The following is a 23,253-nucleotide window of genomic DNA, read 5'->3' on the forward strand; positions in this document are numbered from 1 at the left end:
CAGATCTTGGGGGAGGGGGGATATATTATTCTAGAGGTTAGGCACTGCAGCAGAGAAGACATGTTTCTTGGATCCCACTAGATGACACTGCTTAATTGATGGGACTCAAAGTGTGCCTACTCTGTCCGATCTCACCAGATGGACAGAAACAATTGGTGACTGGTCATCTTTCAAATAACCAAGCCCTATGCCATGAAGGGCTTTCTAGGTAATAACCAGCACCTGGAAGCCAGTTGGTAACCATCACATAGACATAATAAAGAATGCCACCGCATTCTCACTATGGTACTTATTATATGACTACTCTGTGCCAAAAAATAAGCATAAAACTAGTTGTGCCCCCCCCCCCAACTGAGAGTCTTGCTTAGTATTTTGTTTTTGATAGTATTTGAGGTTATGTGGATCTTTTTGAAACATTAAATAGCATGTCTGTCAAAGGCTGAAAATCTAGCCATCTCTCTTATTTAGCAGCTCTCCATGCAGAGGCCCGTTTTTGACATGGGAGTGTATTCATATTGCCTGAGATATTATATTTCTATGAGCTTTCCTCTTGCAAGGCTGAAATGGTACCCCATTATTATTACATTAAATGCATCAATGAATGCAGAGTTTCATATACTCCTGAAAGTTTTTCAATCAAGTCCATTGCTTTACTAGTATCATATTCTCTAGGACAGTTAACAACCACAGACTTGCTGATGAATGTATGAAATTAAATGTCCCTGAAGCATCTCTATACTTTATAGGTCTGTCAAAAATTTCAGTATGTGGGTAACTTTGATGTATTGTGCAGATTGTTTATTAATGGATTGGAAAAGATATTGAGATGCATCCTTTATACTTCTTATAAGTCCTTGCAAAAACAATGGCTTAATTCTGTATTTTCTTAGTATATTTCTATATTAATTCCAGTAATACAGTGGTGTCCTAGGAGTTCTCTGAGCTTGGTTGTTTTCTTGCAGACGTTTTATTACCCGTCTAGGTAACATCTCCAGTGCTAGAAGGGAGTGGGGTTTGGTCTCTGCTTATATACAGTAGCTTGCCCCGTCAGTGTTGGTAGGGGAGTTGTTGTTCCCCCAGCCCCTTGATAGTTCCTAGATTAGGCTGTTGTTTATTGCTTGATTGTTCGTCTGATGTTAATCCTGGTGTTAATCCCTGCTTACCTGGGTGTTGATTGCTGGCAAGGAGGTGTTCTGGTCTTTTTGTTTCCTTTTTATTGTCTCTTTTGAATAGTGTGTAAATGTAGTTCATCTCTATGTGCCTGTTGATGACTGACTTGTCTGAATACCAAGCTTCCAGGAATTCCCTTACATTTTTTATTTTTGATTGGTCTAAGATGCTGACAATTTCCCAGCTGAAATTGTGGTTAAGTCTGTCCATGTGTTGTGAGCTTAAGGAGTTTTCATTATGTCTTCTGACTGCTAGTTGTGGTTCATGGATGTGCTCTACTAGTCTTCTGCCTGTCTGTCCTACATAGTGGCTGTTACAGTCCTTACACTGTATGTTGTAGATGACTCCTGTTTTTTCTTCTTGGGCTACTGGGTTTTTTGGTTTACTTAAGATGTTTTGGAGGGCTTTAGTTGGTTTGTGTGCTACAGTGATGTCATGCAGTAATATAATCTAGTAATATAATTCATAAAAATACATAGACCATATTGCAGTACATCCTCAACAATACTATTGGTAGGTATAGAATATTCCTGTTATTCATTTTATACATATATGTTATCAAGAAGGGAAGCTGTGAGACTAACACATCACCTAGTGAGTTGCCATCCAGACATGTCATGATCTAAGAGATGAACTAATGATGGTGACAGTTCTGTATACTTTAACATTGAACTGCCTCAATCATCTATAAAAAAATTATCATTAGGGGTGTGATAGAGTTTTCATTTTGTACATCATTAGTTTTTATCCTGTTTTAAAATGAATGCACAAATGAAGAGTACCGTTCTGGTATACAAGCTCAGCCAAGAAGAAAGGAGTGTGGGAGAGAATCTCCAAAGCTAAACTGGTGACCAAATAGAGGTGCTTCACTGCTGGGCAAACTGAGTTCATCCTGATCAGACATTTTCTCTCCATGATAGCATCTGGCATTTAAGTTCAGGCAAAATTTCTCCACAATGAGACCTTGAATAATAATGTATTTAAACTCACCATAAACTGAGGTAATCAAAGGTTTTTTATAGTCTTCCCTTCCCTTCTCTTAACTTTTCTAAAGAAACAAGCTTCATCAGACTGCATCACAACCAAACGTCCCAAGCTGTTGACTCCTTAATCTACCTCTGACATAATTCAAGAATTATGAATAGGCTAGACTTGACACACAGTTTCAAGTTTTAGTGGCATCATATTTCTTACTCATACATTCCGTTGTTTTTAAAATGCTACCTCTTCTTTTCTATATGATGTAAGTAGTTCTATATTTAAGCACACAGAACTACCATGGTCACATTTATTTGTAGCATTATAGGAAAAACATGCAAGCAGTAGCAAGGAAGAGAGAAAAATGCCCAAGAGAAAAATGAAAATTGCTAAATGATGAGTGCAAACCAAGTGGTCATTTTATTGTGTCTAAATAGGTGTTGACAGATATTAATGTTAGAGCTCTCTTTAATCCTCTGAGCTACTTGCAGCTAAATCCCAATTCTAAATAGAGTCTGCAGCAAAACAAAACTCCATGCCAGAAAGAGAGCTGGAAAAGCCAAAATGGACTCGTGCCATGTTGTGTTTATGCAAATCATACTGCTTTCCAAACTCCTCTTACAAAGAAGCATGCATACAATGCCTCATTCAAGATACTGATATTGTGGGGATATCAGAGAAACAAAAATCTGCATCTATTGCTAGATTTCCTGAAGAAAAACCTAGAAAGAGAAGCAGCATCAGTCAATGGAGACTTACCTTCTGTATTGTTGGGCTATGAGCACATTAATTTTTCAGTCATTGAAAACCTGTCATAGAGTCAGGTATCTGTTTTTATCTGCTGTCTGTTAGCCAGACTACAGAAAATTATCATTGTATAATTATGGTATTATCCAGGTGAAACCTCTGTGTTTTCTTCATTGTTAAGCAATATATCCTTTCCCTTCCTTTTAGACCAGGTGAGTAATACTAGTGCATTCCATTTGAATCTTGATTTTAGAGGGACAGCTGACCTGCTGCATGCTTATCTTTCTCTTGTGCAAAAAAAAAAAATCCTACACCTCTTTTCAGACTTTTCCTAATCATTCTGCAGTCAAATCCTCCACACCTTGAGCTCACACAAAACTGCCTTTGGAAATGTGCTGAGCAAGGAGGGGTGAATTTGGCTGGTGTTTGAATAAATCTCTCTAATTTGTGCATGGTTCTTCCATCAATTCACAGAATTCATATGACTTATTTTCATCCATGTAACTTCTTACTATATTGGTCATTCCATTTTTCTTTCCTATTAGAGTGAAATTGGACACAGCCCTCCTCCTGCCTACACCCCTATGTCAGGAGTAAGTATTTCACAATCAACCTTCATCCTTTAGGATTTGTTTGTCTTTTCAAATGTATCCTACCTTCTTCTTTCTCTTCTCTTCATGAATTCCACCATCCCATCTACTCTCTCATTCCCCAAGGGTAGGTGAGAGCTGATCATATTTTGCTGCTGAGTCCAGCTGAATAATACAAGTTTTGGTAACTCTAACAGAAAATCCTAAGACCTTAAACATGACAGAATCAGAGGTTACTGGTGATTAGTATCTGCCTTAGAATAAGTTCTTACTTTATTTTGCTGGATGGTGTTCTCTGGACAATGTTCAGTTACAACTTAAAGGTAAGGGAGCACTAAAAGTCTATAAGGTCGCTCTTGATTCTAAAAGAAATTGAGAGATTCAAGTGTTATCTTTGGCCTGCATATTTTATGAAGCTAGGATGGATGTGCCTGTTCCAGTTCAGGTTGATTTTATGATGCTGGAATAGCTTTATGTATTAAAGGCACCTTCATAAGTTTAAATCTTCCCTGAAAAGAAGGAACTAGATAATAGAACTGGAGGGACAATTAGCTGTTGTGATACCTGGTAAACCTAGGAAAACAAAAATCTAATAAACAACAACCAAAAATGGTCACAATTAAATTCAGAAGAACTGTGGAGTTGATATAGGTTGTAGGCAAATATAAAAATCAAACCTGAAGGGAAATAATAATTTTAATATGTTTATATGTTTTCAAAGAACAATACACGCATACACACACACACACATCCACATCAAGTGCAGTGTAAGGTTACTGAATGGAAATTAATTATATCTATGGTAATTTCTTTAGAAGATTAGCTCTGAAAGGTTCTACTGCCAGAACATTCTCCTTTCCTCTTATTTTATGAAAAATACTAACCAAGTCAATAAAGTTCATTCCTGGAACAATATAGGAAAATACTTGTTCAATTGTATATTTTTAAATAACTATGTTAAATTCTGTACTCTAAACAATCATCTTATGGTGATATGGAATATATCTTGGGGTCCATTGGATAGTTCAGATCTCCTCTTCAAGAAGAGAGGAAGAGGTCTGCTCTCACAGGTGACCATCTAATCCCAAATCTCCCCCTCCCTCTCCCAGTTCCTACAGGAATCTCTGCAGTTCTTGCCTGCTGACATCAGAACTCCAATGTCATGTGGTACAGAGGAGGACTGGGAGAGATTTGATAGTCTTCAAAGGTTTCAAAACCCCCTCACTCTTTAGTCCTGCTCCTGAAATACGGAGAAATGCATATCAGCTCAAGAACTGGCATACATAATTTCATTATATTATTATTATTACTACTACTACTACTACTACTACTATTATTCTGTTCTGTTCAAGGGTTTTCTCCTTCCAGGAGACTGATGACCATGAGTCTCCACTATGTCTGTCTCTGTGCCATTCTTGCACGTTCTTCATAATTTAGACCAGTCCAGTTAAGTACAAGTAGTCCTCGACTTACAACCATTCATTTAACAACTGTTTGAAGTTATGACAGTGTGAAAAAAGTGACTTACAACCAGTCCTTGCACTTATAACTATCGCAGCATCCCTGTGATCACGTGATCAAAATTTGGGTGCTTGGCAACCAGCATGTATTTACGATGATTGCAGCATCCCGGAGTCATGTGATTGCCATCTGTGACCTTCCCAGGGGGCTTCCGACAAGCAAAGTCATTGAGGAAGCCAGATTCACTTAATAACCATGGTGATTTGCTTAATGATTGCGGCAAAAAAGTCATAAAATTGGCCGCAACTCACTTAATGACTGCATAACTTAGTGATGGAAATTCTGGTCCCAATTGTGGTCATAAGTCGAGTACTATCTGTAGTAACATACATAACTGGATCAGCATACTATTATACAACTATGTTATTGTTGTTAAAACTAATGAAATAATTCAAAGAGGGGGAAAGGACTAGAGTGTTTTTGCCCCAGTTTTTGTCCCAGAGTTTTGTTTGAAGCAAAATTTGGATGCACATATAAAAATGTTTTTGCATATGAAGGATCTGATAATTTAATAGGAAATAAAATGATTCTCAGTGGCTAATATTTACAACAGGTTTATTTGTACCCAGGTAACTGTCCAGTAAGTGGTGGATGAACTTCCAGATACAAAATTATACAAACTTGATACAGTATTGTTATACCAGTTCAGATTGAAAGGCAGAAGGTGTGGGCATCTGGGTGATATATGAGTATCCCTTGCTCTAAAGTCACTTGTACTCTGCTTCCGAATCCCTTCTGCCCACAGTAGTTTCCCCTCTCTCCCCAGATCCCCTACAGAGGATCAGTAGGGTGGGCAAAGCCCTTATCTCTCTGCTGCAGAGGTGACTGAAGGAATCTTTCTGCAGACCAGCTATTCTCCAGAATGAGGACATTTTTTACATAACACTTTGTGTTATGTGAAATTTTGAGGTTTAGCTTGGCAGAAACATCTGAGAAATTCTAGAAATTGCAAAATGAATTGGCTACTACTACTGAAAGTAGCACAATTTCTCAGGCTAGGTTTTGGAGGATGGGAGGTGACTTGCATGCTGCTGACCCTGGAAGTGTGTTGTGCACAGAAGGCAATATATTGAAATGCTAAGGTTAAGAAAAAAGATACAGAAATCACATTGAGATCAGCAGATTTTGGAAAGATGTTAAATCAAATCTGATCCTGATTTATTTATATTTAATGAAGACTTCAGATTTGGCAGTTGTAGATAAAATATTGATGGATTAGGGATGAGCTCTTCTTTGGGTTGGCAGATTATTTGTACCTAATTTGAAATCCAGGCAAAATGCACCAAATTTCAGTTCTTGAACTGTAATATTTGAAAAGTATAAACTAAGCATCTTAAATTACTTTAAGCCAATGTAATTTAAGTTGAATCCAGCAATAAAGCAAGCCTATGCATGTGGAATCCACTCAGTTTCTTTAGCCAATGCTTGTGGAATCAAACAACAAAACAAAAAATCTGTGTAATGTTGACTGGAACAGTTACTGCAAACAACATACTAAAAACAAAAATCCTGCATAGAAAAGTGATATGTTGAGCAAATAACTGAAAACCTTATATGCATGAAACTAAGCTCTAATGTTAATTATGCAGTTTTTCACATTAAAAACCTTCTGTGTTTCTTATAGAATCAGTTTATCTACAGAGATGGAAGTTTGTCTACGGAACGAGGAGTTCCTTTGCCATACCGAACTGCCATACCAGGCATAGCTCCAGAAGCTCCCGTCAGGCAAGGAGCTGCTGAGATCTGTGATGACACTTGCTGCAATGGCACTTTACGGAAACCAGTGGCAAGTCTTTCACAAGATGACAGTCTCACTCAGAGGTATAGCGCTGACCCAACGGTTTTTATCCCAGAGCGAGGGCCAAGAACTGAGCTGGATGAAGAGGGATATATGACTCCAATGCCAGAAAAGTGCAAAACAGGTATATCTCTCACATAGTAATAACCATTTTCCCCCCAGTTTGGAAAAGACTCTGTGATCACTGTTCAAAATCTATTCTGGTTGGAGCTGTATACAGATAAAATGAATCCTAGAAAAGAATGGCTTAGATCAGCTGGCTTTCCTACCTTTATCCCATGCCTTCCTCCAAGCTGATCTGCTAAGTGGCACCATTACAGCTCCATAAGATTTACTAGGATGAAAGACCATTGCAAGGCAGGGAGATGTCATCCTTTCTGTCCAAAGAGCCATTGGTTGCCAGGCTGAGGATTGGACTACACGTGCCTTCATGTGCCAGTTCACCCATTCATACATATAGGCAAGCAAGCAAGCATACAGCAACAATAACAACAACAAACCATCAAGATGCTGTTTGTCACCTTTGAAGCCCTACGGGGCATTGTGCCTGGTTCCTTCTGCAACTACTTATCCCCAGTGGTTTATGTCCCTCCTACCAGAACTTACAGGGTGGGCAGACTCTAGGTCCCCTTGGTGCAGCAGTGCCACCTGGGAGGACTTAGGAAGTGGAAAAAGACCACTCTCTTTGTGACCTATATTCACATGGTTCTTGTTCAGTACTGGGTTGTTTGCATTATTTTCAGTATCAGTCAGACCAATTCAACCTCTAAAGCTAAAGGGTACACCTACTGTACATGCCTGGCTCGTGCAACTAGCATAACAAAAAAGAATCTTGTTTCTCTACATAGGCTTTTAAAGTTAGATGGAAAAGTTTGTAGCACGTCACCCTTTTGGCAGATTATTTGTGGCATTGAGAGGAGGCTGAACCTATCAATTACACTGCAAGCTTAGCTAAAGAAGAGAGGTTACTTTCAGTAAAGGGTTTTTGCTTTTCCCATGATCCAAGTGAACAACATGATCATTGGCTAGGAGGAAACGCATCACTAGCTTCCTGCTGCCATTAATGTACCCAACCATATAATATGGAGAAGAAAACATATCCCTGTTATAGTCATTGTCTCTTCCCAGGAAGAGGTGATCCTGTTTGGCACTGTAAGTAATTAAAACCAATATCATTCATCCTGCAGTCCACGGGCTTTTATGAAACGCACTGGTTCATAGAGAACAACAGCGAATCCTGAAAAATTGATCAGCTCAGGTGACCAGAGCTAAAATACCACACCACTGTTTCCCCACTCTCCACTTTTATGGAATTCCACAAGAATGACTTGACTTCCTTGCATATCTTCTGTTGTTTTTAGTTTAATCTATATGTTTATTGTTAAATGTTGAAGTACAAAGAAAGTTTTAAAAAGCAAGATGGTTTTGGTATTTTGATCTTTTCCATGTTGTTAAAATCAACATTGATGTCCAAGAATGAATCAATTAAGCATTGGTTCAAAACTATTATTTTCTCTCAATCTTGAATATTTTAAAAAATCCTTTCTGTCATCCTCATAGTGTGCTAGACAACATTTTGGATACAATTGCTTTGTTTCCTTAAGAGTTAGTAAGGCAGTGTAAACAAACATTTTTGGCATTATTGATTCTAGTGTATTGGGGCATGTGTGGAAAGCTGTCAGGAGACTGAACTCAGCTCACTTGAAAATGAACATGCAGTCTTACAATCTAGCATCCATAGGGTGCCATTTTTGAGCTACCCTATGGGTAAGGTTGGGTGAAGCTTATTTTAAAAACAGTATCACAGAATAAGAAAGTAATAATTAAAATACTTCTTAGCCTTTTTTTCCAGCAGAAATATTCCATGATTCTGCAAAAGAAATTGAGAAGTTGCCCAATCTTACTTTCCTTTTGATTTAAAGTTGGTAAAATATATAGATTTTCTTGAAGCCAAATTGCATGTTTCTGCAGACCAAGTAATAACAACCCAACTCCTTGATTCCATATTCGCCTATTCCTGTTGAGCAGCTTGTTTTCACTCACATGAAATGTGACAGTTTATCTCAGCTGAAAGTCATGTTAGCAAGAAAGTACCTTATGGTTGTGAAGATGTGGTACACTAAATATAAATATAAAAAACATAGAGGCATACAGTAATGCAACACTGCTGAGAAAACCAGCATTAGATAAAACATGTGCCAAAAATGCTAGGTGCTAGAAGGAGTAGAATATTCCATAGCTGCAGTGCTTGATCAGAGAAGTTTTTAACCTCATGAGAAAAGGTCTCAGAGAAATGCCTCCATTAAGTATGGACAGGCTGACAGGGATGGGCAATTTTGTCCATTTCATTTGGGCTCAGTTCCTACCCTTAAGTTCATTTTAGTCATTTCCATAATCACTTCCAAATTTGTGTTTCAGATGTATGGAGTTTTGTGTGTCTTTCCACTCAGATACACGTTTGTACACATTTTTCCTAGTATATATATTCTTATAAGCCATTTCCCAACTCTATATACTAATGTTATGTTTCCTTAATGTACAGACAGTAGTAGAAATTGTTATTTTAATTTCAGTTAAGATCTCTTTCCTCTTTTCTAGATCACCTGATTCCAGTGGAGGAGAACCCATTTGTTTCTCGGTGGAAGAATGGTGATCTTCAAGCATTGGACAACCCGGATTATCACAACCACCAAACCGGGCAGTCCAAAGCCGAGGATGAATATGTAAATGACCCCTTGTACCTCAACACCTTTGCAAGCACCTTTGAGAATGCAGAGTATCTGAAGAAAAATGGGCTTCCATTGCCAGAAAAGCCCAAGAAGGCATTTGATAACCCAGGTTATTGGAATCACAGCCTGCCTCCACGAAGTACCCTACAGCATCCGGACTACCTGCAGGAATACAGCACAAAATATTTTTACAAACAAAATGGAAGGATCCGGCCCATTGTGGCTGAGAATCCCGAATACCTCTCAGAGTTCTCCCTGAAGCCTGGCATGATGCTGCCCCCGCCACCCTACAGACACCGAAACACCGTAGTGTAATGCCAGGGAGAAATGGGGAATCCATACCAGCACTCTCCTCCTCTCCTTCCTCCTCCCCTCTTTTTTCCTCCCCTCTTTTCTTACTTTATCTTGCCAAATCTTCCCTCCGTTTGATGTCCGCAAAGAGAAGGGACTCATTTAAGTCAGTGGTTCCAGGAATTTAGGAAGAAGCAAAGTCTGGCTTTTCTCCCTTTCCAAGAAGCCCAAGGAAGAAAAGGTCAGACCAGCCAAGGCCTGCTAGGAAGAGCCTGTGGCATGGTTGCCTGCCGTCAGGCTGGTGTTCTGTGTAGCGATCCAGTTCTGGAGCTGCCAAGAAAGTCACCCTGTGTCAGTTTCGGTCAGCAGGAAGGGCCAGAGCCGCTGAAGCATTCCTGCAGAAGCAGGGCGGTTTCAAGAGGGAGGGTAGAAAAAGACAATTTTTATACCATAGGTGATGACCTAATGACTGAGTCTGAAAGGCCAATTTCTTTAACCTTTTTTTTATTCTGCCCCCGAATCAAAATGGCTAATCCAGCTTGCTTCTGGCTAGTTCCTCTCTCTACTTCTGCAGTTGTGAGCTCTTTTCCAAGGCAGAGACCTCATTCCTTCATGTTCTGGTGCACGAAGTTACAGGTGGCTACAAGTCAAAAATGGTATCAGGACACAGATTTAAAATATATATAGGGAAATAAAATAGCTTGGTTTTTTTGAGGGCACAGTGCCAATGAAAATTTATATAAACAGAGCCTCCTGTTCATGTTTTATACACATTGAATGCAACATGTAATAATTCTCCCTTCCATTTCTTTGTCAGCTAAAGCTGAGAGCATTATATAACACTAGAAGGAAGAGTAACACTGGATTTTTAAACACTTTTTTTTAAGGCAGGGTCAGGAGGGAAAATGGAAAAAGAAAAAGTAATGGACAGGTAAAACACACTTGGGAAATCACTGGAAAATTAGTTTGCACTTAAACTTTTCTTTTTCATTCTCTTTTATTTTCTCCTCCGAACTGTATTCTGGAATCTGAATGAAGCAATACGGAAGTGACCAGCAAAATAAAATAATTTAAAATGTAAAATGAATAATAATATAAATATATATATACTATATCCATATATGAAAGATGACTCTGGAATTGCCAAAACAAAGTGAAAATCAACCTTTGGAACTTCATTCACCAGTGCAACAATTATTCACAGGAATAATATTGAAGTACCAACCTTGGATGTTGGCTCTTACAGGAAAAGGAGCACAATATGAAGGGAACCACGGAGGTGAAGGGGGAAGGCACAGAGGACTGACTTGAGCTCACCAGTAAAGACTAATGTGAGACTGTAATTGAGAATTTTTGCTCTAGCACAAAGAAGAAACACTAAACAAGAGTTTAAACAAATTAAGGGTGCTTATGGCTGTTATATTCTCAGCCGAATCTGTAAGTAAACTCCCAGCATTTACCCATTTATTTTTTACCTTTGGCTTCTACATGCTGATTTAAAGAAAAATAGTTGGTTCCTTTCATTGCTGTAATTATTATTATTTAGAATGAAATTGTAGCAGTGAAAGGCACAAGAATAGGGGGGGAAAAAGTCTTCATTGTCCTATCTTAATATATTTGGAATGCAGTTTTAGGAGAAATCAATTATCTTAGTGTATGCAATCTGCTATTTATTAATTTCAAACCAGAGAATAAAGGTAGAAGAACACAGAATCAATATAGAAATAAACTTTGTACAGGTAATTCTCAACTTACAACCATTTGTTTAGTGACTGTTTGAAGTTATGACAGCACTGAAAAAAGTAACTTATGATTGGTCCTCACATTTACGACCATCACAGCATCCCCGCAGTCACATGATCAAAATTTGTGTGCTTGGCAACTGCCATGTATGTATGACAGTTGCAGCGTCCCATGGTCACGTGATCACCATTCGCAACCTTCCCAGCTGGTTTCTGACAAGCAAAATCAATGGGGAACCATGTGATTCACTTAAGGACTGCATGATTCGCTTAACGACTGCTGCAAAAAATGTCGTAAAATCTGATGCGGTCATATAATGCCTCACTTAATGACTGCACCACTTAACAATGAATGTTCTGTTCCCTATTGCAGTCGTAAGTTGAGGACTACCTGTACTTAACTTTTTGAATCGACACAGTTTAAGGAGTGGAACAAGACAAGGATCGTTTTCAGAAATGTAAAGAAGCATGTTAAGAAACACTTGCAAGAGGTAGCCTTTGGGCTTTCTTACTTAACAGCTGATGGAGGTAAAAGCTGATATTTTTAAATAGGAGATCACTTTATTCATTCATTCGATATGCTCTATAATACCATGTCCTCCTGCTTTCAGTATTCAACAAAGAACATAACACATATCTCGTGTGAGTATCAGCAACAACCGAATGATTTTACTGAGGATCAAGGTAGGACGCTGCATGGCACACACCACAAGTATCCAGGGCAGATGTTACAGAGCCAACTGTTATGACACCTATAGCTGTGAGCACAAAGAACCTAAGCAACTAGCAAAGAACCAAACCATGAAATCTTGCAACCCAAAATCCTTTGTCCAATGCAAATCTGGAAAACACATAATATAAAATCTAATTGTTCTTCCCATGATCAACCTAGAATAGTTGCTTGCTGGTATTCTCAAATTAGCAATCTCAGATATTGATGACATTTACAGAAGTATTTGAACTTCTGCTCCCAAAATAAGCTTTCTAACTTTATAAGGAAATTTATTTTTCTTCAGATAAGCAATTTACTTTTCTTCAGATAACAAGGTGCAGCTTGTTGGATACCCTTAGCCCCAAAATTCTCAAACTGAGCTCCACATACTTTTCAGGTATGCATAGAAAAATTATGAAATAGTCAACAATTTCTCTACTTAAGTGAGCACTTGATTGTTCCCCTTTTTTTCCTTCTTCCTATTTAATATGAAAAGAGATTGAGTCTCTTTTGAAGAGAGCCAGATTTTCAGTTAGGCAAACAAAATCATAGCTCTAAAGGCCTGCATTCCTAACTATGATGATACCAAAATGACAAAAAAAAGCATTATGATAACATGATACAACCTCCATTTTTTCCCACATGCGTTGCAGTGTTGTACACAACAACATTGGAGTGGAGTTACATCAGAATGTCACAATACACACTCCATCACATGCCCTATCCCTTGCAGACATCCATGGCTAGCTTCAAACCTTGATTTTAAAAATGTAACACTCCTGCAGCCTTCTAATTCTTCCTTAAAACTTTAATAGTTAACATGATCCTTCCAGGACAATGAGTTTGCTTTTGCAAGTGCTGAAGAAGGAAAGATTGTTAAAATGTAAGTTTTAGATATGGTTTCATTTTAAAAGAGAAAAGAGTACAAGTAGTCTTAAAAATCAGAAATAGTTTGAAAATAATTGCTTTATCTTCTGTAGCTACCTTGTGTCTTCTAGTTGCCTGACTTACGTGTATTATAATCTGCCATAGCCTCATAGCCAATATGTGTATTATTTATTGGCTGAAAGGCACAGTATGGGATCTAGTGTGTAATCTATATATGTTGTAGTCCAGATGCCTAAATCACTGATTCTTCCAGGTTCTTAGGCTGTTAAATCCTACAATCAGCAGCAGCTCCCATTCTTCTCAATAGTTATCACTCCCTCCTACCTATGTACAGAACTTGCCAGCAGGAGCCATGAAACTCTGACCCAAAGATGGCACATTTGTGTCTCCCGCCTACAACTCCTTAAGAGTTGCCTGTGTAAATTCCATCTCTTGATTGTAGAGGAGGGCCTGACAGGTCAGACTCCTCATTCTACTGCAACACTCTTTGGCTGGCTCCAGTGAAGTTCACAAGATCTGGATTTGATTGTAGGCATTATAGTAATGGAGTCGCAGAGCCAGACCCTAGAACCAACTTGTCTTCCATTGCAATACAGGACCTATGTTATTTAGACAAGTTTTTATGAATGGTAGCTTTTTGAATGGAAAGTTTCCTGCTACATTTCATGCAAATGCAGCTCATTATCTATGTGGTTTCTTTTAAACAATGTCACACTTAGTAGTCATGAGGTGGAAATTTTAAAAACTCAGTAATTAAGTAAATAAATCAAACCAATTACGTTGCAAATTACTCCATGCTATAATCAGAACATCATTGGGCCAGTGTTAAGGCATGTTTCTCTCTATGCTTCATCATAAAGACTAGGCAGACTGAGCCTCAACTTCATCATATTAGCTTTATTTCCTCATGTAAAATATTGGACTGCATAATAATAGAACTTCAGTTTTAGACTTATTTTTTCCCCTTAGGATTTCAAAATGAAATTACTTGGATCAGAAAGGCAACATAAAAATTAGTTATTCCAACAAATGGTTAATTCAAAGTCTCATATTTACTGTAGCTGTGAAGCTGTTTGTGGTTATAATGGTCCTTTAAAGTATTGTCCAAGCTATAAAAATTAATATTCCAAATGACAGTGGGAAAAGAATCAATTGAACAATGAACTAAATGTACTACTGGCCAGGGATAATATCCACAAATGTCTCAGTGAAAGATAGTCATGTAATTTACATAATTCTCATTTGTCATATGAGGCATGCAATTAGTGCATAATGCTAATAAGGAAGTCCACTGTACCACAACTTCCTGCTTGTTCAAGATTGGTGTCTAACTTGTTTGACCTCATAACCTCACGTTGCTTGAGACTTGAGACAGTATTTTGATAGCTCAGGCACCTGAAACTTCACTGAAGCTGGTTTTAATTGCTGTTCTGGGAATCCTGTTTTCTCATTGGAAGGAACTGCTGTTTCATCCCACTTCCTCCTAGCTCCTGTTAACAACATAAACATGCAGCACCCACCACCAGCAGCCACATTTCACCTTCCATTGCATTACCAGTAAAGATCTCTGGAAGGAAGAAGGGCTGGTGTGAAGGTCAACCACACTGTGAGGAATCTTACCTTGCTTTGGCAGCAGCAACCCCCAAATTCATCCTTCAGGCTCCAGGAATGAGACCCTGAGCTTCTGTGAAGGAAGCCCGCAGTTGAAACCCTTCTGTCAGAGTGTTACGTCTACCTTGCAGCAGTCAATGGGAACTGACTGAATGAAACAAGGCAGCTTCACAGCCAGGACATTTTTCCTTGTGCCAAAAGTTTGTATATTTTCACAAATGACTGCACATGTGCACACCAGATGCACTGCAGACAAGGTTAGTGGGCTGGGAACTAGCACTATCATTTATCCTTTCTGCACTGAGCAGAAGTGAGAGGATTTTTGTTCCTCTAGGATCTGCATTAGTTCAGGAAGCAGGCCACTTGTGGGATGGCATTTTCTGTGCTCTGCTGTTGATCAGTTAGGGGTGACATGATCGGCTTATGGTTACCTTAGCAAGTTCCCTGCATGTTGGTGCTGAGAGCAAGAAAGGCAATGGCAAATTGCTTTTAGTTGAATAATTGGAAATGGTAGTCATGCAGAAATACCCCAAAATAAAGGCTGCAGTGATTCTCAGCTACAATTCAGCTGCTTGTTGACTTGAGGGGTTTAGCTTACTTATCACTGTAGGTGGCCAAGAATGATTTAAAGGTGATCAGACAAATTCAGCATCTGCCCAGCCATTCTTGCAACAGGACAGTAAATCAAGGGGGCCTTTGGTCTAATCCAGCTCCTCTGATGTATTTTTTGTATTCTGTGAGGAAACTCTAACGAAAGCAATACTTAAATCCTCCCCTTCTTTTTCATGCCATCCATCTGTCAGTGTGTATTATTTGGTGCTTGCAATGCTGCTAGTGCTTCAGAAAGATTTTCTACCATTGGTGGAGGGAGAAATCCCACAGGTATAATTGTATACCCATAGATTATAGAGGCAAATATATGAATACCATTCCATGAATCAAACAGAGACTGACCTAAACCTGGATGATGACTAGAACATTTCACAAGAAAAGGTACCTAGGGGAGCACTAACCCTACTCCTGATACTTGTGCTTTTATATTCAATACCCTGGATTAAATGTTTTAGATCTGCTGGTATAGGCAGTTGGAGAGAAAAGTGTTTCCTCAGACAGAAAGTTAGAGTAATAACTTTTGAGTACCGAAAGTCCTATGGGACTGAATTGAGCCGACGTGCATCAGAGCTCTTCTACAGCCAATAAAAGCAAGCAAAAGCTTTCATTCACAGACAACATGGACTCTCAGCCAGCATGAGACACACCATTGTGAATCAAATGCAATTGATGGGAATATCATTTTTGATCCCAAAAGCCGTCTGCGTGGAATCCTGTGCATACTACCTAGTGTTTGAAACTGAATACTTCCTTTGCAACTAGAACAGATTTTAAAGATCCCTTAGAGTACTGGAGCATCCTGTTGCAAATTAAAAATGGAAGCCTAGTTATATGCTGCGATTTTCTGCATTTAAAAAACCCACAAAGACTCACATTAAAAGAAGATACAAATCATTATTTTCTACCACAGCAGGACTTTCCCCCCTGCATCATTCAATGAATATATATATATATTCATTTCAAGTTCTGGATAACACAGCAATTAAAAGGAAATCAAGTTTCTTCTAAAGTTTAAATTCAAGCTACATCTTAAGATCTTAAGATCCAACTACATAGTATGCCAGAGTTGTGAATTAATCTTCATCCTGTCAGGCTTTTTGTAGAGAACAGCCAGAGCTGTGAAGGGCACTTTATACCATTGTGCTCAATAGTGGAGGGGAAAAAAAAAATCCAAGCAAAGACTATACTGGAAAGTGGCACAGAAGGCAAAATTTGCATTCTGCTAGGAGATGGTATCAGTTCTCATTCCATCCTTCCCCTTCCCCACCCTAAGCCCTATTTGCAAACTTGTCACATACTGTTCCTTTTTCTTTCTGCAAAAGGACCATCCACTTTTGAGTGATGGGAACTTGTCTACTACAAAGTGCAATCTTTTTCTTGGTAGTAACAGTTGTCGTCTTTTGTATATGTACTGTAAATTCCTCTGTAGGAGTAAATCCAAACTTATCCTCTGCTTAGAAAAAGCACTACCAACATGTACTTATGATTGGAAAGAGTCAACTTCAGTCAACCTCCCCCACCCCGCCCAACTTGCAGCATGCTTTGGCTAGGATCGTTGCCAGCCACTGCAATCTGATCTAGAAAATTAATACATATTCTTAGTGCAGCTTAATCTCCATCTCATTTAAAAACATTCCTTGTTTTAATATCCAGCCTATTGTTCATTTAAATACCAAGATATTGAATAGGATTAATTTGCTGGGGCCATGCTGCTTCAAAAGAGTACAAGGGTAAAGGAATCTGTTGGCTTCTGAATCACTGAAGTGAGTTTATCTTCAGAAATGAGGTCCTTTTGTTAGTCACTTCTGCCAGCTGCTTTACAGCACATATTCTGCAATTATAGAAGTTATAGGGACCAATCTTGATCAATTTATCAAAAAGTTATGGTGCCTAGCAATACCTTATCATAATCTTCCGTAATTAATATTTTTGCAGAACCTTCCAAAAGTATTAAATAATTGATGTTTGCTTCAGGCAGCCAAAACATGCAACAATTATTATTTGAAGACAGGGATTTGAATACTGGTACTGTGGCAAATGTTCCAACTCTTGAAAGTCATATGCTCCAGGGAAGAAAGTGTTATCATTATAATAATCTAATTATAACATTTCTCTTTGTTGATAGATTTGCCTATCAAAATTGTAAAGCCAAAGATCTAGCCTATTGCGGTATTTCAGTTTAATCTTTGATCATGCTGGGTCTTGAGAAAGCTTCAGTAGAGGCCAATACAGTTTGGACCAATAGAGAGACAGACTGAAGGCCTCAAAACCATTACAGTGGAGACCCATTGCATATAATCTTCTCTCTGTCTAATTCTTATTTTTTTCATATTGCATTTGATCTTCATGAGAGAATTGCATCCCAACAAGATTTAACATTTTTCTTTCTGAGGTGTTGGAGGGAATATATAATACTATTCCATTCCTGGAATGTTTTATGTACGTGTTTGGATGAAAATTTTGAAACAGTTGCTCCGGTGTTGCTGCTTTGTCTTTTTAATGCTGGCACTCCAAAAGTAATAAACCATTTCCCCTTTGAGAACAAGGTGAATGTTTTATTAGCAGATCTGACCACTGATGTTTCCATACAAGAAGCTAAAGTGCTCAGTTGCAATTGCTATTAGGAACAGTTGGGCTTGAATTTGGTCTTAGGGTTTCTTTTCTTCATCTTTTCATTTTTATGAGTTTTTGCTCATTATATCTATCACCTGGTTAATGTACCTGACTTTCTTCATTTGGCACATGACTATAACTGTGATTATAACATTCCTTATATTGTACAAGGCTGTCTTGAAAACCATGACAGACACTGTCATGAATTAAAGTGAAACACCCCACATGACAGCAACAGCTGACTTGTTTGCACAACGTATTTTTTCATTTGTAAAGTTCTCACACTGCAGAGCTTGAGAGTTCTGATAAGGCAGAATAATTTGGGAATGAAGATATTATCATACTGGCTTAAGTTTTCATTTAGATCTAATTTTCCTTATGCCTTAATTATATACATATTTCTTTATTCTGTGCTATACTGTTAAATTCTATTTTCATATGATACTCTTTCTACCTGAGCAGTAAATTTGTTATGTAAGCAGAAAAATAAGTGGGCTTAGAGTTAGTGGCAGTGTCCTTCAAACAAAGGCATCTTCCAAGGAAATATTTGGATTTTAAAGATTTCCTTGAGGTATGTGATGTCTTTTTTTTTTCCAGCCCACACTTTTATCTTTGTAACATTTGTAATTATCCTTGTAATATTTGTAATATTTGAATTTCCTGGGTTATTTTCAATAACTTAGGTTATAATTTCATATTCTGATTTTTTTAAATTTCAAAATCAGTCTTCTTTAATTTAGCCTCTTCCGTTAAACTTTTACCACATAATATTATTGGTATCAAGCATTACTGTAACAATATGCCTGCCTGCCATGTTTCTATAATAGGTATTAATTTAATTAGGTGGAGTTATTGTTGGAAACAGTTGGTGTTTAATAAGCCTGGGCAGTTGGTATGTTGTAACTGCATTTGAGCTTGCTGTATTTGAGAGCAAGTAAAGGTATTACAGGGTGAATAAAGACAATGTAAATCTTGTCCCTACTCTGTAAACCTTTCAATCAGACAGTGTTACTTAACTGAATCAAACCATTTAGTTGATTGAGAGCATCATTGCTCTGGTGATACCATTTAGAGTTTAAAGGCTATTTTTCTCAATTGTTTTGCTAAACCTTTTATAGAGATGCTGTAAACAAAGTTGCGACATATCCACTTATAAAAATGTAAACTGCAATCCTCCATGGCCAGAGGCAAGAATCCCCCAAGCAAGCTGGCAGAGGTGGTGCATGTAAAAAAGGAGCGAGGTTTCTGCATACAGTCACAGCTGCCACCTGCTCTTTTGTGACACACAACACAAACCCCACAGACCTGTCTGCAAGATGGTGTCTTTTATTTTCCTTCAACCTGCTTGAAGGAAGTTTGTATTTAACTTAAAAAGAAGTGATAGATTTCCATACATTTATTACCTTGTGGAATAATCCTCTAATACTGCACAGAGCAATTGTGTATTTAGTGCTAATTATTACTGACCTTTGTGGAAGCAGTAGGGAGTAGCTGAGTAAGGTTGTTGAAATCATTGTGCACAACCACATCCACCCTTTGAAAAAATGCACTTACACAGGCAATGAACTTGAATCACCGGGGCCTGAGCATGCAAAATGGCTGAGATGCTTAAAGCAGTTCACTTTATATTAAAAGAGAGACATTTTTTCCCCAAATCTGTCCATGAAGGATGACTTTCTTTAACTACAGAAGGCAAGAGCTGTTTACATTCTCATCCAAAGTCTCTGCCAAGAAAACTGATTGAGAATGCATAATATTTATGCAAACTTTGGAGGGGGGGGTCAGTTTCCATTACACTAAAACAGCTGTGAAAAGTTTTGTTTCTTGGTTGGTTGGTTTGTTGCAGGAGTACTGTGTTAGCAGGAATATTGTGGGAGACATTATTAATTAGAGTCAGTAAGAAAAGTTTTAGAAAATTTGAACAGAATCATTAGGTAGGAAGAGCATGAGATAGGAACAAGTAGTCGTACAGCTCTCAGAAGCCATGGGTACTGGACACAACCATCAGTTTGCAGACACTCACGAATTCTTTTCAAATTAATTTGGGGGATAAAACTCTGAAGTTGTCTTTCTTTACTTTATACTTAATAATCATCCTAGGATGTATTCCTAGACTCCCTGTGAGGTATACCTGCAGCCAAAGGCTTTTTCAGATTTTCAGGGATCTCCAACTTTAGAGACAGAAATTGAGTCTCTAATTCTACCCTCCTGCAAAAGTCCTCCCCGATCGCAGACCTCTGAAAACAGAAGAAAGAAAGAAAAAAAAACCAGTTCCCTTCCCCATTATCACAAATATGCTTCCAGTCTTTCAGTGCAGAATTTATGCTAACCCTGTACTGGGTGTTCAAGATTTCCTGCCCGCTGCAAATCATTAAGTCTCTGCTCCTTCACAATCTTTATATGCCTCACTTCAGCCTGGAAGGCTACGGGCATGTCCGAAGCTCCAATGTCAAAGTGCTCTAGATAGGCAGGTAGTTCCCAGTCAGATTCTTAAAACTCCTTAAAAGTCCTGCATCAGATAAAATTCCATGGCTGTGGATTCACAAATAGAAAATGCTGCTTGTAGCAGATCATAATGAAAACAGAAGGAAAGAAACCTAGGGCAACAGATCAGATTCTGGGGCTTTAGCTTATGAAGAGGCTAACTGTACAAAAGGACATGATAGGCACTCACTATTCAGGATAATTGAATGCACTGCAAGATAGACCAGTTGAAATGCACCTTTGGCATATTTGCAAGGAAAAGCACTTTCATTGGGATGAATTTAATAAACTTCATTGAAAAGCAATTCCACTCCACTGACATAAAAGTCAGCTTGGGTTGTGACCTATAAGCACTCCAGAGACTAAAGTATTTTTGGGGGAATACCCACAGTAGTAAACTGTGAATGCTATTTTATAAATGTAGATATGTAATCTGTATTTTGAAGTGAGGTACTATGAAATATGTAGCATAAATTGGTACTGCTGTTAAATGGGTCGATAATAAAACAAGCAGCTGTGCAAAGGACAAGCTAACTTTGAATGCAGGGAAACAAATGGATACCGGGGAGGTAGAAAATTCATAATCCAGTTCACAGATGACTTGGATTTATTTTGATTGCTTTCTGTTGAAATCATTGGCCATGTGGATATGGAGATCTTTTTCTTATGTGGACATGTTCATCTGAAAGTCACTTGGATTGTGCAAAAATTAAAGGAGGCGCAACCTAGATTTTCACAACAGCTTTCTACACATCTTGCAAGTTCTGAAGATTTCTACTGTAGTCATTACAGCTGTCAGTGGAACTAAGTTTGCTTAAATCTAAGTATTATACCATGATTGAATTATGGATCAAGCTCAAAGCCTCTATAATTACTTCTTGATTCATATGCAAAAATACTGATTTATAGATAGACAGATAGGCATAGATATTCTGAACATTTTATTTTTTTAAATTATAATTTCTTTCTGTGCATAGATATGTAAACAAAAATATCTAGGATTCCATTCTTTTCCTCTCCAAGCCTGGATATCTGGCTGCCATTCTAGAAACGGGTTCTAGATCTATGTATTTATTTAAATATGTCAGTGCTATAGCTCTGTAATGACTATCTTGCTACTTTTAGGATGGTAATTGCACTCAGGTTAAAAAGTAGCTTCAAGTACATCACTGCAATTGCTGAAGTGGAAACAAATCTTTGAAAATGCAGTGCATATAGTGTCAAATCAGAGAACCCCTCTGCAGTTCTAATCAAATTCCCCCCTTTTTTGAAATCCTATTTTTGATTTTTTTAAAAAAAAGTATGTGCATATTTTCCTTGTTAAATTATTAAAATTATTAATGCAGCAGACATGAAAACACTCAAATATTTTTATTTGGGGTATTATTTTGGAAGTATGGTTGTGAAAAATACTGGATTATGGCTTTCTTTGTAATGAGTGATACTCTTGGGAGGTGTATGGAGAGGAATAGTGGTATGTTTATGAATTTCTAAACTTCCCATTCATGAATTTCCAAAACTTGCAATTTTGTACTCCTTGCAAACTTAAATGTAGCAATTTCCCCATATTCTGGGTACTGTCATTTAACATGCCAATAAAAAGACCATAATCTTGTGAATCCCTTCCAGGAAAGGCTGATGAAACTGTATTGTGGGTTTTGCATCTTCATTTCATGTGGCACAATGCATTCAAAGTTAGCTGACTTTTTGAAACAAAAATGAAAAAAAAACTACTGTATGTTAATTTGAAAATGTGAATAGTATTTTTATAGCTTGTTAAAGATATGGCTAGTTGCATATGTAAATAAGGTTAATGTAGCTTTTATTTCCCTTTGTGGGCAACATTGCTTGGAACATGATTGTCTAAGGTTGATTTGTATATAAGTGAATGGTCTGTGATTCCCGCCTCTCGCCTTCCCCCTCCCATTTCTCCCCTATTGGTTTATCTCTTTGCAGATCCTGACCGCATTTTGACATTCTGTGTGATTCTGTGTTAGCACTATTGTGGTTTGTTCAACTTCCTGCACTTGCTTACACAGTAGGATATGACAAATTGTGCGTGGTGTACTGTTACTTTAACTTTTAGTTTTTTCATCTTTCAGCTTTGAAGGAATATGCACTGTTAAAAATACACAACTGATTTTTGTTAATATTACTAGGCATCTAAATATGTTAGTATGATTTCTCTTTCATATTGGGTTTTTTGTTTCTTTTTTGGGAAGCTGGGGGAGAAACCAGTGTCTTCTTTTTCTTGATGTGATTACTTCCCTCTCAAGTTCCTTATCAAGGTCCTTTAGGGTAGAGCTTTACCTGTTTGTTAAGGCAAATGTAGACTACAGCCTGCTTTCGCTTCATCTTACACTGATCATCCCAGCTGAACAATTTGAAAACTGTTCTGCTTTTTTGTTACATGAATCTGTCAGAAATATATTTTTAATTTAATATAAATGAAATTCAATAAAATAGAAAACAAAAGGTACATCGCGTGAAGCTTTCCATTTGTCACTAGTACCGGTTGGCTTTCTTAACAACGCTGACTTGAACGCTGTTCCAAATCAAAAGTGAAGAGGGTGGCGATGATTGCTGTCTTGAGGCCATCTCGGAATTTCCCTCAAAGCAAAGGCATGAAAGTGAAGCAATCTGGAGCCTGGGCTGATGCGTATTGCTTGAACTCAAGGCCACTCTGAAATATGAGACCAGGATGTGAGAGCAAGCAGACTGTTATGACCCACACGTCTCCATATTGAAAGAATGACTGGAAACATTT

General features: G+C 38.0%; 1 protein-coding gene across 5 annotated transcripts in view; it reads left to right on the forward strand.

Annotated features, from left to right (window-relative positions):
- Positions 1–22,959, forward strand: part of ERBB4 (erb-b2 receptor tyrosine kinase 4) — a 904,250-nt gene extending 881,291 nt beyond the window's left edge. For 2 of the 5 annotated variants that reach the window (XM_088135586.1, XM_088135587.1), the window contains 3 exons: positions 3,441–3,488; positions 6,631–6,928; positions 9,403–22,959. In XM_088135586.1, the coding sequence (XP_087991712.1) occupies positions 3,441–3,488; positions 6,631–6,928; positions 9,403–9,848 (792 nt within the window). In that variant the 3' untranslated portion in view covers positions 9,849–22,959. The remainder of the gene's footprint in view (positions 1–3,440; positions 3,489–6,630; positions 6,929–9,402) is intronic. The other 3 variants (XM_088135588.1, XM_088135589.1, XR_015795175.1) reach the window with 2 other exon arrangements.
- Positions 22,960–23,253: the final 294 nt, after the last annotated feature.

Source organism: Python bivittatus, unplaced genomic scaffold (genome assembly GCF_059951505.1).
Source record: "Python bivittatus isolate LINGU-HERP-01145 unplaced genomic scaffold, Pbiv_v1 ctg000200_np1212, whole genome shotgun sequence".
NCBI classification, from domain to species: domain Eukaryota; kingdom Metazoa; phylum Chordata; class Lepidosauria; order Squamata; family Pythonidae; genus Python; species Python bivittatus.